We start from the raw sequence: 15,002 nt of genomic DNA, 5'->3' as shown, positions 1-15,002 counted from the left end.
CAGCCCGTTAATTGGTTTGGTTTGGTCTTCCTTTTATGATGGCGCGTACCCACTGCGGGGGATTGGCCCAGATTTGACTGATCACTCCAAGTCTTCAACTTCCTTTCAACCATTTTCATCGTTTAGAGCACTAAAGGGCAGACATTGTGGATTTCTAAATTTATTCACTTGGCACACATGTAAAATCTGCCCGACCCCAGGAGTGGGTATGTACCGAATACTTCAAAGTAATCATCATCATGATCGTGTTCCCCATTTAATACTTTGTCATGCACCCTATACATGCAGTTATGTATGCCGCATCACGTACATGTCCTCACCAGCTTAGGGCCTACTCCATGTCCCAGTCGCGAACATAACAGATTAAAAGAGTAAAGCGGCTTCGACAAGGCGCTTTATAAAGCCACCGCATAAATCCTCTTACTCCCCCGGAATTATCACATGCAAATCGCTAGGTTGCTTGTTTTCTTCGTGTTATTTGAACTCGGCAACCAGGCCGCTTCTGTTTCTTCAACTGACACGTGCGCGCCGACAGTAAACAGAAGTGTCAAGTTACGCAATCACCTCTGATCCCATTTCGAGCTCGCCTTGACGGCCTCAAGCGCAAAGGTCATGAAACTTGTAGAAGCGTTTGGGAGACATCCAAGAAAAAAAATGTGCATCTTCGCGCGCAAAGTTTGTTGCTTTTGTAAGTTGCTGCCCTCACCGGTCTCGGACAGATATAAAAGCATGTCCATATCCAGGCATCTCGGCCTAACCTGAGTTAAGCACAGCTTTCTGCTGCAGCGGACGCAGGAATACTAGACTGCAGTTTACTTCACATATAAGGTAAGAAGCGTGGTGTGGTTTGCCTAGAATTTCGAAGACGGTCGCCTATATTACGATGATCATAATGTCTGCTAGGTGTTGTGCCATTTTTACCGTACGCACTGCCTTCTTTTTTTTTTCTTTAGTTCTTTCTTGAATTCCTTGTTACTATGGGCGAATTTATCGCATCAATGCTCCTCTGAAATTTGTTAGATTCAAGGTCGCTAAAATTACTGTCTCGCAAGCTGCTAACGTATTAAGTAATGTAATTGTCGACATGCTCGATTAGCCTATTCCAGAGACAGCTGTGAAAAAACGGAAACGGTAAGCCAAGTCACCGCGTTTAGGCTAAAGAGAGAAAGAGAAAAGTACTAAATTTTCCCGCCCTTTTCATTGGCAGGGGGCCCTTTGTCCAGTGCCCACCTGCCGCTCTGCTTTGGGCTTGGCCCAAAGCTTTCTCCTCCTAGCTTCAGGAAGGAGAAATCTGCGCAGTACAATGAACCTGTCTATATGGCTTTCATAGATTATGAAAAGGCATTTGATTCAGTAGAGATACCAGCAATCATAGCGGCATTGCGTAATAAAGAAGTACAGGAGCATATGTGAATATCTTGGCAACCATCTACAAAGATTCCATAGCTAACTTGATTCTCCACAAGAAAAGTAGAATGTTACCTGTAAAGAAAGGCGTCAGGCAAGGAGACACAATCTCTCCAATGCTATTCACTGCATGCTTAGAACAAGCATTCAAGCTCTTAGACTGGGAAGGCTTAGGAGTCAGGATCAACCGCGAATATCTCAGCAACCTTCGGTTTGGAGATGACATTGTCCTATTCAGCAACAACGGAGAGGAGTTACAACAAATGATTGAGGACCTTAACCGACAAAGTGTAAGAGTGGGGTTGAAGATTAATATGCAGAGGACAAAGGTAATGTTCAATAGCCTGGCAAGGGAAAAGAATTCAGGATCGCCAGTCAGCCTCTATAGTCTGCAAAGGAGTACGTTTATCTAGGTTAGTTACTCAGAGAACTAAATTTACAGAACAATAAAATTGGGTTGGAGTGCATACGACAGGTATTGCCAAATCTTCACTGGGAGCTTACCACTGTCATTGAAAAAAAAAAAAAAAGTGTACAATCATTGCATTCTAGCGGTGCTAACATATGGGACAGAAACTTGGAGGTTAACAAAAGAAGCTCGACAACAAGTTAAGGACCACACAAAAGCCGATGGATGGATGGATGGATGGATGGATGCAAAACTTTTATTAAAGTCCTGAGGTACAAAGACCGATGGAACGAAAAATTTTTAGGCCTAACGTTAAGAGACAGGGAAAGATTGGTGTGGATCAGAGAGCAAACGGGGATAGCCGATAGTCTAGTTGACATTAAGAGGGAAAAAAATGGAGCTGGGCAGGCCATGTGATGCGTAGGATGGATATCCGGTGAACCATTAGAGTTACAGAATGGATACCAAGAAATAGAAAGCGCAGTCGAGGACGGCAGAAAACTAAGTGGAGTGATGAAGTTAGGAAATTTGCAGGCGCAAGTTGGGGGAATCAGCTAGCGCAAGACAGAGGTAATTGGAGATCACAAGGAGAGGCCTTCGTCCTGCAGTGGACGTAAATATAGGCTGACGATGATACGGGCATTATATGAGCAGCATGAATGAATTAATCTTGTGGCACGATTTTGTACTGATTCTAGGCAGTTTGTTAGATAGTTTTGGTTAGGGTTCTAGATGGCAGAGACATATTCCAGCTTATAATTAGAGCGTACGGCAAGCAATTTTAGGTCAGGTGATGCGTGACGTAGATGACGTTTTAGCAATCCAAGGTTTCTGTTAGCAGATATGACTTTAGTGACATGCACTTTCCAGGTTAGATCCTTGGACAACGTTATGCCGCGGTATCTATAAATGACTTAATTCTCCCGTGACGTGCGAGATTTATAAGGGAACAGGAGAGGATTACGTTTTAGTTTGAACGACACAAGTTTGCATTTATCGGGGTTTAGTTCCATAAGCCACACCAGTCCTGGACGCAGTTTGAGTCACTTTGGAGAGCTAGTTTATCCAAGGTGTTATTAACTGTGCGATAGATAACACAATCATCGGCAAAGATATGGACGTTACAGGAGACATGCGTTGGTAAGTCGTTAATATATATTAGAAATAGGAGGTGACCAAGGACTATGTTAGACTCCCGTAATACGCCGAACATTTTCTTTTTCTTTGATACTATTAAATGAGAAGTAAGCAAACTGATATGCAATTTAACATAAAACAACCTTGCGGAATCGACTCTAACATTATAAGTAATCGGTAAACAACAAAACTTAAGCCTAAAAATAAAACGGTTCTTTGCAGATACAGCCATGAACGCTGCTCTGGTCGCCCTCTTGCTCATCGCAGTGGCTATTGTCAGGTGAGTGAGAGGCATGTGCCATAAATGACGTGTCATTTCGCAATAGTTCACAATTTCTCCAAAGTATTGTAGTCTCTGTCCATTGCGTTTATCACGGCTAGTCGAACTCGAAAAAGAAAGAAAATGATCACGCGAATCGTAACGAAGCGTGGATGGATGTTTCCAAGAAAGATGGTTGAAAAAAATTGGAGAACCTTACAATTCTTCACGCTACATATAAGCGACTGCAACGGGATAGCATTATCATGATCGACGCATTGACGCCTTAATTACATGGCGTCCAGGAGCTTGCCTCGTTACAAACTGCATCAAAGCTTTTGCGAAAATAGAGGGACATCACCGATTTTAAAGAACGGCTCGAGGCCGAAGACACACATACCACGCTGGTATCAAGGTCGGCTCACGAAGGCCTTTCATCACATTGCGTCCGGGATCGGTTTCATTTGTGTTGTGTCGAAACCAACAACAAATGCCCCTATAATGGTATCGCATTTAAAAATACGTCCACCGGAGCAAAAGGAGACAGACAGGATGTCTAAGCATTTCATGACTTTTCTTGTGAAATTTTGCGCCCTACTCGCAGCGTCTCGGCTAATCAACCTCTGAACTGCATCTCGGCGACGTGTACTCCAGACACCTGCCGACCTGTGGAGTGTGCCTGCGGAATGTACAAGGACGACTGCCGTTGCTGTGACATCTGCTACAAGGTGCGATGCCTTCAATAGATTGGCTTCATCGCGTTTCATAGCGCATGGACAGCAGCACCGCTGACGTAACAATCACAATCTCCGCTTTTCGGTTTCAGGGCAACCTTGAACAACATGTGGAGATTAGCTGCACACGCGAATTTAACCGGTGGGTTCTTGAGATGCAGGGCGGCGGGAACGTCTCATCGACCGCGCTCCCTGTACTGTCGATTATTTTACTTTCAACCCCTTGAGCTTTCATATCAAGGGTTACGCCAGGTCGCCTAGGTAAAATGAGAGGAAAACATGATTGACAAATACACATAGGTTAAAGGTAATCAAAGCAAATGTGAGAAACACCAAACAGTCGCAAAACACAAGTATCACAGTGACGACGCAGATAGCTCGGCGAACATAACTGATACATCTTCCTTATAGGCAATCGGTTCCGTTCATGTTTTTTTTTTTTTTTCACAGCGGTGCTGTTTAAGCTTTTGGTGAGACCACGTAGTGCGAACAAAAAACTGCGCCTGCCGATGAAGTCATCGCGCGTTGCCTAGCAACGCCTCACACAGCTGGTGCGAGGCATTGCTAGGCGACGCACATGACGTCATCGCTCGGCAAGGTTACCACCCCCTCCTAGGTTACCCTCGCCACAGCGGGAGGCGCGGCCGACGTATCCGGCGTTCGTCGGCGTGCCCCGGCTGCAGCCGACATCGAGAGGCGACACGTTGCACTTCGCTCCGGCCTCGTCATCCAGAATGGCCCGCATCCGCGTCTCGTCGAGCAAGATGGGCTGGTGGATAGCCGTGATTATGGAAGGCGCGAAAACCGACCCCTCTATAGTCCAACGTGGGCGCCGCACCGCGCCGCCTAGATGCATGCGCATTTTATACGAAACTAGGAGTCTCAGGATGATACGAAACTGCGAACTCGCGGCACGTGCCACCACCAGTATCCATCAGCCCATATTGTTCGACGAGACGCGGATGCGGTCCATTCTCGGTAGCGAGGCCGGCGGGAAATGCAGCATGTCGCATCTCGACGCCGACTGCAGCCGGGGCACGCCGACGACCGCCGGATACGTCACCACGCGTGGCGTCACCGTGGCGAGCGCGCTCGCGTGTCAACGCTGCGTCGTAGTATAAAGTGGCCTTTAGAAGACTGCGCGCCGTTTGGCCGGCTAAGCTTGGCTAAGAACCAGCCAATCCATACCAAGTTAATCAAAATTACAGCTAAGAACCAGCCAAATAAACCAAGTTAAGCTAAGGAAAGCAAAGTTAACGATAGGGAAGAGCCACCAGCTTCGCTGTTTGCCCAGTCTCCGCACCACTTAGTGTGAAGCTGCCCTAATTTTTTTTTTCTGGCCCATCTATTACTTTTGGGCCATTTGGTAGCAGGGTTCGTTGGTATTGTTTGAACGTCAACAAAACTGACAGCACGCTGCCGTCTTAAGTGCCGTTGCCTTGAAACGGAGCCGACGCTGCCAGGGATAAAAACCGGTAGAAAAAATCGAAACAAGCAGAATTGAAACTTGCAGGCGCGAAACGAAAGAAAGACGCATATAGGGCGACATATCCGACGCTACCAGATCGCCGTGAAAGGCTCCACTCACCATCGTGTGGAGCATGAAACAAGAAAAATTGCGTGATTTTGCTGTATGACCAAACTAGTGAATCGCTTAGTTTTATTTGTTTATTTGGATACCTACATTCGCCTGATGCATTGCAGTAGGGAGGGTATCACTCCAAAGGATAAACAAGTGTGCTGAAAGAACAAAGTCTTAAATGCTGCAGTCTAAAGGCGAGCGCAGGAACTCAAGAACATTTACTATAGGTGCACGCAGATCCGTGGATTTCTTTTATTGCGATAGCAATTATAGTGCTACGGAACAGTATTTGCCTTGACGAAGAGGCGAGCAGTGTGAAGACGACGACGAAGATTAGAGGCTACTACGGGCTGTGGCTTCTTGGCCAAGTGCGGCGCATTTCTTTGTAAATATACTTGTATATAGCTTTTCGTCTGCGTCTTCCTACGTAACATATCTGGTGGAGGTGGACGTTCCCTGTACCTCGTCACGGAGCTTCGCAGTGGACGGTACGTCGAGTCTTCCGTCATGGCTCCCGCCGACGACAGCTCGACTCAGCCAGCTCCGACACCTGCTGCCACTTCGACGACCTACATCGCTCTCCCCGCTTCCCGCGATCCTGGCGTATTCTCGGGCAAAGATGGGGAAGACGTCGACGACTGGATCAACCTGTACGAACACGTCAGCCGCAATAACCGGTGGGACCCTACTATCATGCTCGCCAACGCACTCTTTTACCTCGGTGGCACACCTCGAGTTTGGTTTCGGACACACGAAGAGGAGATCACCAGTTGGGATTCGCTTAAGCAAAAGCTCCGAGACTTGTTCGGAAACCCCTACGGTCACCAACTTGCCGCGCAGAGGGCGTTATCCGGCCGTGTGCAGACGTCCACAGAGCCCTACGTCACATACATCCAAGGCGTCTTGGCTCTGTGCCGCAAAGTTGACGCACACATGACTGAGCCAGACAAGGTTTCCCACATCCTCAAAGGCATTGCCGATGACGCCTTCAACTTGCGCGTATTCAACAACGTGGCGACCGTGGATGCAGTTATAAAAGAGTGTCGCCGCCTGGAACTCGCTAAAAGCCGACGTATCGACCAGCAGTTTGCCCGTCTGCCCAACACCCCAGCGACATCTTCCTGTGCCGACGCTCCTCGTCCCAACAACACTGGTGATGTTACCAGGATCGTCCGGCGTGAGATTGAGGCCGCCTATCCGGCTGCCTTCGACTCCAGCTCCTCCAACGCACCTGCAGTCACGGTTTCCCTGATCCAGGCAGTTGTCCGCCAGGAGTTCACGAACATGGGTCTTCACACCGTCTGCTCGGCCCATCGCCCTGATACCCATCCGGCTTCTTCGATTACGCCCCGTCCCACATCTTATTACCCACCACGTTTCCGCAACCCATCTGAATGGCGCACTGCTGACGACAAGCCCATTTGTTTTCACTGCCGTAGAATCGGGCACATTTCTCGCCACTGTCGCAGTCGTTGGAGTTCCCCGACCCGGTCTACTTATACTGCCTACTCTCGCCCAGGTGGCCCTTCTCGACCCTATGCAGCACGCTCCGATAATGCCGCCACTGATTCTCCTGCGCCGAACCGCCCCTATTCTCGTTCGCCTTCGCCCCAAAGACGACAATCTCGCTCTCCTCAGCCCCGTCGCTCCTATTCGCCGACTCCCTTCGGACGCCGCTCCCAGCCGGAAAACTAGACGATGCAGCGCCTCGAGGTGACGCTGCATTGCTCCCTACGCCGCCAAATCCTCTACTGACGTTGCCCACTCATCTGAACCTTCTTGACGTGCAAGTCGACGGTGTTTCTGTATCTGCTCTTATAGACACTGGGGCGCATGTATCCGTAATGAGTGCTGACCTTCGTAACCGGCTGAAGAAGATACTCACACCCCCCACGACGCCTGTTGTCCGTGTCGCCGATGGCGGAACAGCCCCCGTAATTGGTATGTGTGCCGCCCGCGTCTCCTTCGCCGATCGCTCCACTATCGTGCTATTCACAGTCATCGCCCACTGTCCCCACGACATCATCCTCGGCTTGGACTTCCTCTCCGCGCATTCTGCTCTCATCGACTGTTCTGCCAGTACTCTCCGCCTTGACCTGCCTGTTCTGGATCCCTCTGAACCACACCCTAGTCGCCTCAGTTCCGTCGACTTCGTTCGCTTGCCACCTTCGGCACTGACCTACGTTGACTTAGTGTCATCCCCACCAGTGCCCGACGGTCACTACATCGCGGCTCCCATGCAAGACGTCCTGCTTACACACGGGATCACAGTGCCTCATACAGTTTTATCTATTACGGCGAATTGCGTCTGCCTGCCCGTGGTCAATTTTGGCTTGACGGCACAAGTGCTGCCACGCGGGATGTCTCTGGCCCAGCTTTGCTCATTCGAGGATCACTCAGTAGCATCTATTGCAGTAGACGACAATTCAGCCGATCCTCCTCTACCATCGCAGTCGGCAACTTGTGCCATTGCCGACTTACAGAAAATGATTGCGCCCGACATGCCGTCCGAGCACGCTCGTGAGCTCTACCGCGTTTTGTTATCCTATCACGATATTTTTGACTTTAACGATCCTTCCTACGTAACAATATGGACACTCCAAGCGCATTTCTGCCGTCGCCGTCGTCGTCGTCGCCGCCGTGAAGTTCCGTAAAACGTCCAACGACGATGAAATCGTCGCTGCGCGCCGTATGCTGTATGTGCGAGTGAAAGCCCGCGAGGTACGCGCGCTTTCACCGAGAGCGAACGGATGGCTGAGACTAAACGAGATGTCTTCCGTCGTGCGAAAGGCCGTGGGGGGATGGGAGGGAGGGAGGGAGGGAGGGAGGGAGGGAGGGAGGGGAGGCGACGTTGGGCTGCGGCACCAAATGCATATCTTGGGACCGGGCGCAAGGGTAAGTGCCTACAATCTCCCACGCGATAGCAGGAAAGTGGGAAGGCAACGCGGGAGGGAGGGGGTGTGGCTTGTACTCTGCCAGCATCTGCGTACTTGTACTTTGCGCGGCTGAGGGCTGTCGCGCGCAACGTTTCTTGAAAGCGATCTCCACATGGCTCTTACCTGTGTATGCGCTGTGCTTTCGCCGCTCAGTTTCCTTTGAAGCGATAGACCGCACGAACGTTCGGTCGCTGCTGCGACCGCGCTTGCTCACGCCAGCGTTTTGACAGTAGTTGTCGCAGTCATCGAGTGTGATCTACTCATGTTTGCTTGTGTGCGCTGACACCATGCTTGTTAATTCAGTTAATAAGCGAATGGGTCCGTTTAAGCAGCCGATAAAAAAACTATCCTTACTCCATATAGCTCTCTACTAGTAAATTTGCTATCGCAATTGATGCTTCGCGTGAACTGCGACTTTTGATAGGGCAGTTTCATGGCATGAATGTTCGATAACCACTGCGATTTCTGCATACAAGCGCACTTCCTGGTGTTAAAATGAACTTCAATGAAATTCAACGTAACGAAGCCACTTTGTAAACAAATGTGGTCAAATAAGGAAACTTGGCCCTTAGATGGCCAGAAATGTCAGAATGACATTGACAACAGGACGCATTATTCTGCGCCGTTTGCACGAACGTTTGCCCACTGTACCTAATTATTTCTCGCAGTGCCCAGGTGATCAGTGCAACCCGTGGATCTTGGACCAGTGCACCGAAGGCCACCAGTGCATTCTCGACGACCCTTCCAAGGGCATCGAGCACGGCGGACTAGGACGCTGCACGCCCGAAAACAACACGGCGACCTCACACACTTCGTAAATTTGTCGCGTGTAAGGGTTACCTAATTTTTTTTTTACTCCCGCGTTTAAAGAGAGTGAGAAAAAAAGTGAGGGCAGGCTAAATCGCTAAGACTTTTGCAAGGCATGGGCTCGAATCTTTCCGAGGATAGTTCACCTCATAAAGAGAGCCGACTATCGGTCTGGGGAACACCTGTGCTAATTTGGGTAACTGATATTACATGAGTCTCGCGAGCTAAATCGCTAACATAGAAAGCACCAAAATGACGAAAACATTTAAAGAAAACTACTTATCGGAGGTAACCAGCCAACGGACAACACAGTCCGAGAGACGAAAGACACGGCACAAACTGTCGGCCTGTGTGCTACGTTCGCTGGTTCCTTTATGATGCAACTCTATTGAGTTACCCGGCTTACCATCACTTGTGACGACAAAAGTTAGGCACGCGAGATAACGATTTAAGAGCCGAAGACAAGAAGCAACCTCACCTACAAACTTCCGAAATGGTGGCTTCTGATGCCCCATATTGCGACAATGACCAGACAAGTTCACCAAGTGTTCATAAACAAAGCGAACTGTGTTGCTTTTAAAAATAAAACATTGAAACTGGCAATCTCGGTGGTTTTGTAAAAAAAAAAAAAAAAACGTGGGCAGCTTGCACTAGTGGTGAAAGGCTGGAGAGTACGCAGATTCGCCTGGCAAAAAAAAAAAAAAATGTCACAGTTTCGCCCTAAGGGCGAAGCAATGAATGCGATAGCAACACAGCAATGTCATACGAAGTAAGGTGAGCGGCTTTGGTAGCAACAACACGCAGAACTGTTGTCGACGCCATCGGCGTTTTGCCCGCGTTAGCTCAAAATGCGTGCGGCGTTGGTGACTGTTGCTGGAGCCTCTGATATAAATAGGCACTTGGTGCCGCAGCTAAACGTCGCCTCCCTTCCCTCCCCCTCCCCCACGGCCTCTCGCGCGTCCGAAGAAGGCGCGTTTGCTCTACATATATGGTGATTGTAAAGGAGAAAAGAGACGCCTACTTCTGCAGCCCTTAAGCGAGCACGGCGCAGAACGCGCGTTTGTTCTCCGCCGTGCGTTCACTCCCCGTGAAAGACGCGCCCCTCGCGCCCTTTCACTCGCACATACAGCGTTCGGCGCGCGGCGACGATTTCATCTCCAAATGACGTCATACGGAACCTCACGGCGACGGCGACGGCGACGCCGACGGCGACGCCGACGGCAGAAATCTGCTTTTGAGTGTCCATATAATTGCTATCGCAATAAAAAAAAAACACCGTGGGCAGCTTGCACTAGTGAGTAAACAGTGGAGCTGGTGATCAACCTAGCTTTTACCGAATTTTACTAAGCTTGGCTAAGCTTTGCTAGGAAATGCTAACTTATGCTAGGCACGGTATTCCGAATCGGCTCGCCGCCGACGCGCATATTCTCGCTAGGCCGCGCGAGGCGCTTCAAGATGAGTGGCTTCTTCTTCGGGTGTCCGGATCTTCTTTGGTCGTCCCATCTCAAGGCTACAAGTACTCGCCACAGAGTCAACGAGAGTTCTGCCGTCGTCGCGGCGGCTCCGAGCTTTATATCCCCGGTGACGTCACGGCCAAGCTACGCCTCCACACTTGCCGGGGCGTGGCTGGTCGAAACCTGCCGAGCCGCCGCCAGAGGCGCTTGCTGCTGTCACGGACACCGCGCGCGTTCGAACGCGGTGAAACGGGGTAACGCGAACGGCGTCAGCAGCAGCTCTGCGCGTTGCCTCGTTGGTGCTGCTACAATTTCTTTCTCTCTCGCTCTCATTTTCTCTTTCTCCCGAGCCTAGCGCGCGCGGCGCGCATGCTCTCCCCTCTTCTTAACGTCCCATGCCAAGAGAGGAGGCGGAACGGAGAGGAGGCGAAACACACGCCGCCCCACGAGGTGGTTGCTAGGCAACGCGCCATGACGTCATCGTTCAGCGAGTTTTTTTTTTTTTTTTTTTTGTACACGCTCGACGGACTGACGGTCGGCTTAAACAGCTCCGCTGTTACGAACTACTGCTTTGATTCTCGCCACTCCTGAACGACTTCTACTACCGGAACCAGCGGACGATATGTAACTGATGATATGCAAGTGTGCACAAAGGTATGTAACTATAAGCAGGACTATAAAATACGCAACATACATTCCCTGTCATGCAAGCAGTGTCACGCAACAAGCATTAACGATGTAATGCGTTTGAGCCGAAAACGATGCCCGACAGGGACCATGTTTTTTTTTTTTTTTTTTTTTTTTTTTTAAAGGCGATAACCGTCTGTTGGGCGTGCCTTGGCGGTGACCTTGGCGAAACTGCGCACATGTGGCGAATCGTAAATCTTTGCAACACGAAGCCCGCGCATTGGCTAACCGCATCACTGCGCGTGCTCGGCGATACGAAAAGCAACTGTCACGAAACCACTGGCGTTATTGGTGTGAGCACCTAGTCTCCGGAGCAGGAAACGAGAAAGTATGGGGCACGTCTCAGGCGAGGACGGTGGTTATCACGAAGACCCATCATCAGGAAACCGACTGGCTCTCAACCTTCCGCCGGAAAATTTTGCCCAGCAAGCGGCTGTCAGCTTTTTTCGTAATGACCAGCAACCACCAGCAAATACTCATTCAGTTGATGCGGATGATACTTTGGGCAGCGCCTCCTCTATTTTTTCAATGCCAGTCAGATGCGGCGGATCCAACGTTTCACCACCCTTTCCGATTACCATTTCCTACTCTCTCCCATCGGCTAGCGTTCGCGACTGCTACGCGACTGTACGAGCTTTTTATAATCTTGAGAGGTGAGGCCATCGACACTTTACTCCAGGTTATGAATAGCGTATGGATCGATGGATCTCTCCCACCTGAGTGGAAACACTCTGTAATTATGCCCATACATAAACCAGGAAAACCGCCAAGAAGTTTTCAAGCTCTCCGGCCAATTTCTTTGACACCAACGATCTGCAAATTGTTTGAGCGAATGCTGGCTACTCGGCTTTCGTGTTGGCTCGAACACTACCATAAATACCATCCAGCTCAGATCGGATTCAGGCCTTACTTAGGCACGGAAGATGACCTAGCCATACTGGCAGATGATGTCCTGCAATTGTTGCGTTTTCCGCATCAAGATCACGAGCTGATTATGAGGCATGCTGTAGTGTGGGATTGCGGAAAAATTCGGACCACCTGGGGTTTGTTAACGTGGACGGGATGCAGGGTACACAAGTGTTTTTGCGTGTCGCCCGCAGTGGAATGAGGCCGCAGCGGCCGGGATTGATTGCTCGACCTCGAGCTCGTCTTGCGCAACGCCATAGCAACTGGGCAACCGCGGCGAGCACCTAAGCGACACAGACGAAGAACCGCCGAATACTGTAGAGCTGAAAAGAAGAACTTAACGAATGGGACGCTTCAAAGGCGAAAGCAAGTACGAGTAGGGGCCCGTTTCTCCGTAACTGGTTTGAAGCCAGGAAGAAGACGCATAAGCGTAATCACCTCTCTTTTAATATGACGATAACAACGAACTAGACGGAAGTGCAAGCCAAAAAATAACGACCATGGCCAGTGGGCTGGCTAGGTCGGCAATTAAGCTATTGTAAGTTTCCCGTCGCAATGACATTAGAGATGCGGCACTATGAGGATCAGTCGTGGAATGTGTCGCCGAAAGCGGTGAGATGTGTACATCGTTGTGTGGCACAAGTGCGACGGGGCGTCGCCTGCGTTTCCTCATAACCACGGTTCTACGCTGAATGCTTCACGACGCACCATTATAGGGAACGCATTATGCGTAGAAGGAGACACAGGATAAAGGTAAGCGTATACGCTGATCGAGGTGCCATTCGTGGTTGCATGTACTCCAGGGTACCAGACGCCCAGGAAAATTTGTTGTATAGACTTTTCCAAGCAGAGCTTCCTGGGCGTCGCCATAGTGTCCCTCTGGGGTGTTGTGAACTCGCGTGGGACCCCTCAAAGACACCGAAGAAGTGGCAGTACGCGTGATTTGCACTCAGCAGAACAGTCGAGAGAAATGTTCTCACTCCCTCTAAGATGGAAAAAAAAAAATCTATACACTGTGAAGATATTGAAGGAGCGGCGCAAGATGACAAAGACAGAAAGCAGGAAAGACACAGGACAGCGCTGAACTCGTAATTAATTTTATCAAAAAGCATACACATACATGAGTACTACCACCTATACCCACGTGCTCTCCCATCGATGGCGTCATTATCAGTGCACAGGCAAACAGCAAGAACTCAGTAATCTAGTGCTACACAATGAAATGCTTTAAAAAAGCAAACTCACTGCCATGCAAAGTTAATGACTGGATGCTCACACAACACGTTCATTTTTTTTCTTTTTATGACCCGCTGTGGTTGCTTAGTGGTTATGCTGTTGGACTGCTAAGCACGAGGTCGTGGGATCGAATCCCGGCCACAGCGGCCACATTTCGATGGGGGCGAATTGCAGAAAACACCCGTGTACTAAGCTTTAGGTGCACATTAAAGAACCTCAGGTGGTCCAAATTTATTCGTAGTCCCTCTACTACTGCGTGCATCATAATCAGATGGTGGTTTTAGCACGTAAAAGCCCATAATTTTTTTATGATAAAGTAGGCCTCATTAATCTTCCTCGTCGTCTGATGGCTATGTGCGAAAAGAATAGTGGTATCTTCAAAGATTGGAGCACACCTATGTTCAGAGCTATGCTGCTGTGAGTAGGCATTATCCACTAGCGGACGCCCATGTTATGACAATCTAATGTTCAGGCAGCCACCGGTTTGGCCGATATATAGACGTGACCGCAGGAAAACTTCTGTCCTTGCAGTCGTCTTGCGCTGCTCCTTCAAGATGTTCAACAAGTACCAACATGTCCAAATCTCGATTCTTCTACTATACACTTTCCCTTTCTCAAATAAAACCAGAGAGACAGCGGCTTTGAAGGCATGTGACGGACGGACGGACACCTGCGACTCTCCACAAAAAAAAATAATAATAATAAAAGAAGACATCTTGCATTGCAAGGACAATTCGTCCATGTGAAAGGACTTTACCCCTTTTTTTCCGTAATGTCACTCTATCAAATCGGATAACAAGATTCCTTGGCTATCCTAAGGCTCAGCCCAGGGTTGTTCAGGAAATTTCCCCCAACTTACAAGTTTGTGCAGAATTGTGTAACAGTGTGAAGTTGTCAGCTCTTAACGAACTGTCAGCCCAGTGCATTCGGCTAAATACGGATGACATGGACGCCTTGACTTGCTATAAGAGTAATAGGAACCAATTTGCGGAGTGCAAGAATGCTCCCAGTGGCAACAATGACGTCATAATAATATCCCATGGACATCCACTGCCAGGGCATAGATATCCTAGGGATGTGTCGAATACGACCTGGGGACGTCCCTCACATGACCGTTTGGCCGCACTTTCTGTGTCCTGCCTGCGGACAAGCGGACACAAGGAAGTTGAAAGGAACCACCGCCGGAGCCGCCAGCCGCGGTGGCTCCTTTTGTAATACTGGCACACACAGAAGACGCCGGGTAGCATCACTCGTTCGTCAGGAACACTTCCCGCCGTTTACTCTTAAGGTTAACGAAAAGTGTCTGTGAGCCTGTCAAATCCCAAAAAACGCAATCAGCACTGCTACGCCTCACGCCATCTCACCCCTGAAGAAGAAGCCGGTCGGGGAGGACCGTGGAGATTTTTTTTTTTTTTTAATTAAATGTTGGTCCCAGTTTTCCTTCTCTT

At 49.5% G+C, this 15,002-nt stretch overlaps 2 protein-coding genes across 9 annotated transcripts in view; one reads left to right on the top strand and one right to left on the bottom strand.

The window, feature by feature from the left end:
- LOC125945437 (lysosomal alpha-mannosidase-like) overlaps positions 1 to 15,002 on the bottom strand; it is a 252,278-nt gene that overhangs the window by 94,427 nt on the left and 142,849 nt on the right. The gene's annotated exons all lie outside the window — the stretch shown is intronic.
- Positions 1 to 15,002, top strand: part of LOC119452938 (8.6 kDa transglutaminase substrate) — a 65,158-nt gene that overhangs the window by 30,552 nt on the left and 19,604 nt on the right. The window contains exons 1-4 of one of the 8 annotated variants that reach the window (XM_049667414.1): positions 735 to 828; positions 3,176 to 3,233; positions 3,817 to 3,940; positions 9,133 to 9,318. The exons of 4 other annotated variants lie outside the window; for them this stretch is intronic. In XM_049667414.1, the coding sequence (XP_049523371.1) occupies positions 3,184 to 3,233; positions 3,817 to 3,940; positions 9,133 to 9,282 (324 nt within the window). In that variant the 5' untranslated portion in view covers positions 735 to 828; positions 3,176 to 3,183 and the 3' untranslated portion in view covers positions 9,283 to 9,318. Of the gene's footprint in view, positions 1 to 733; positions 829 to 3,175; positions 3,234 to 3,816; positions 3,941 to 4,038; positions 4,378 to 9,132; positions 9,319 to 15,002 lie in introns of those variants that run through there. 3 more of the 8 variants (XM_049667416.1, XM_049667407.1, XM_049667417.1) reach the window with 3 other exon arrangements.

Source organism: Dermacentor silvarum, chromosome 5, assembly GCF_013339745.2.
Source record: "Dermacentor silvarum isolate Dsil-2018 chromosome 5, BIME_Dsil_1.4, whole genome shotgun sequence".
NCBI classification, from domain to species: domain Eukaryota; kingdom Metazoa; phylum Arthropoda; class Arachnida; order Ixodida; family Ixodidae; genus Dermacentor; species Dermacentor silvarum.
This window is presented reverse-complemented; position numbering and strand designations above follow the sequence as displayed.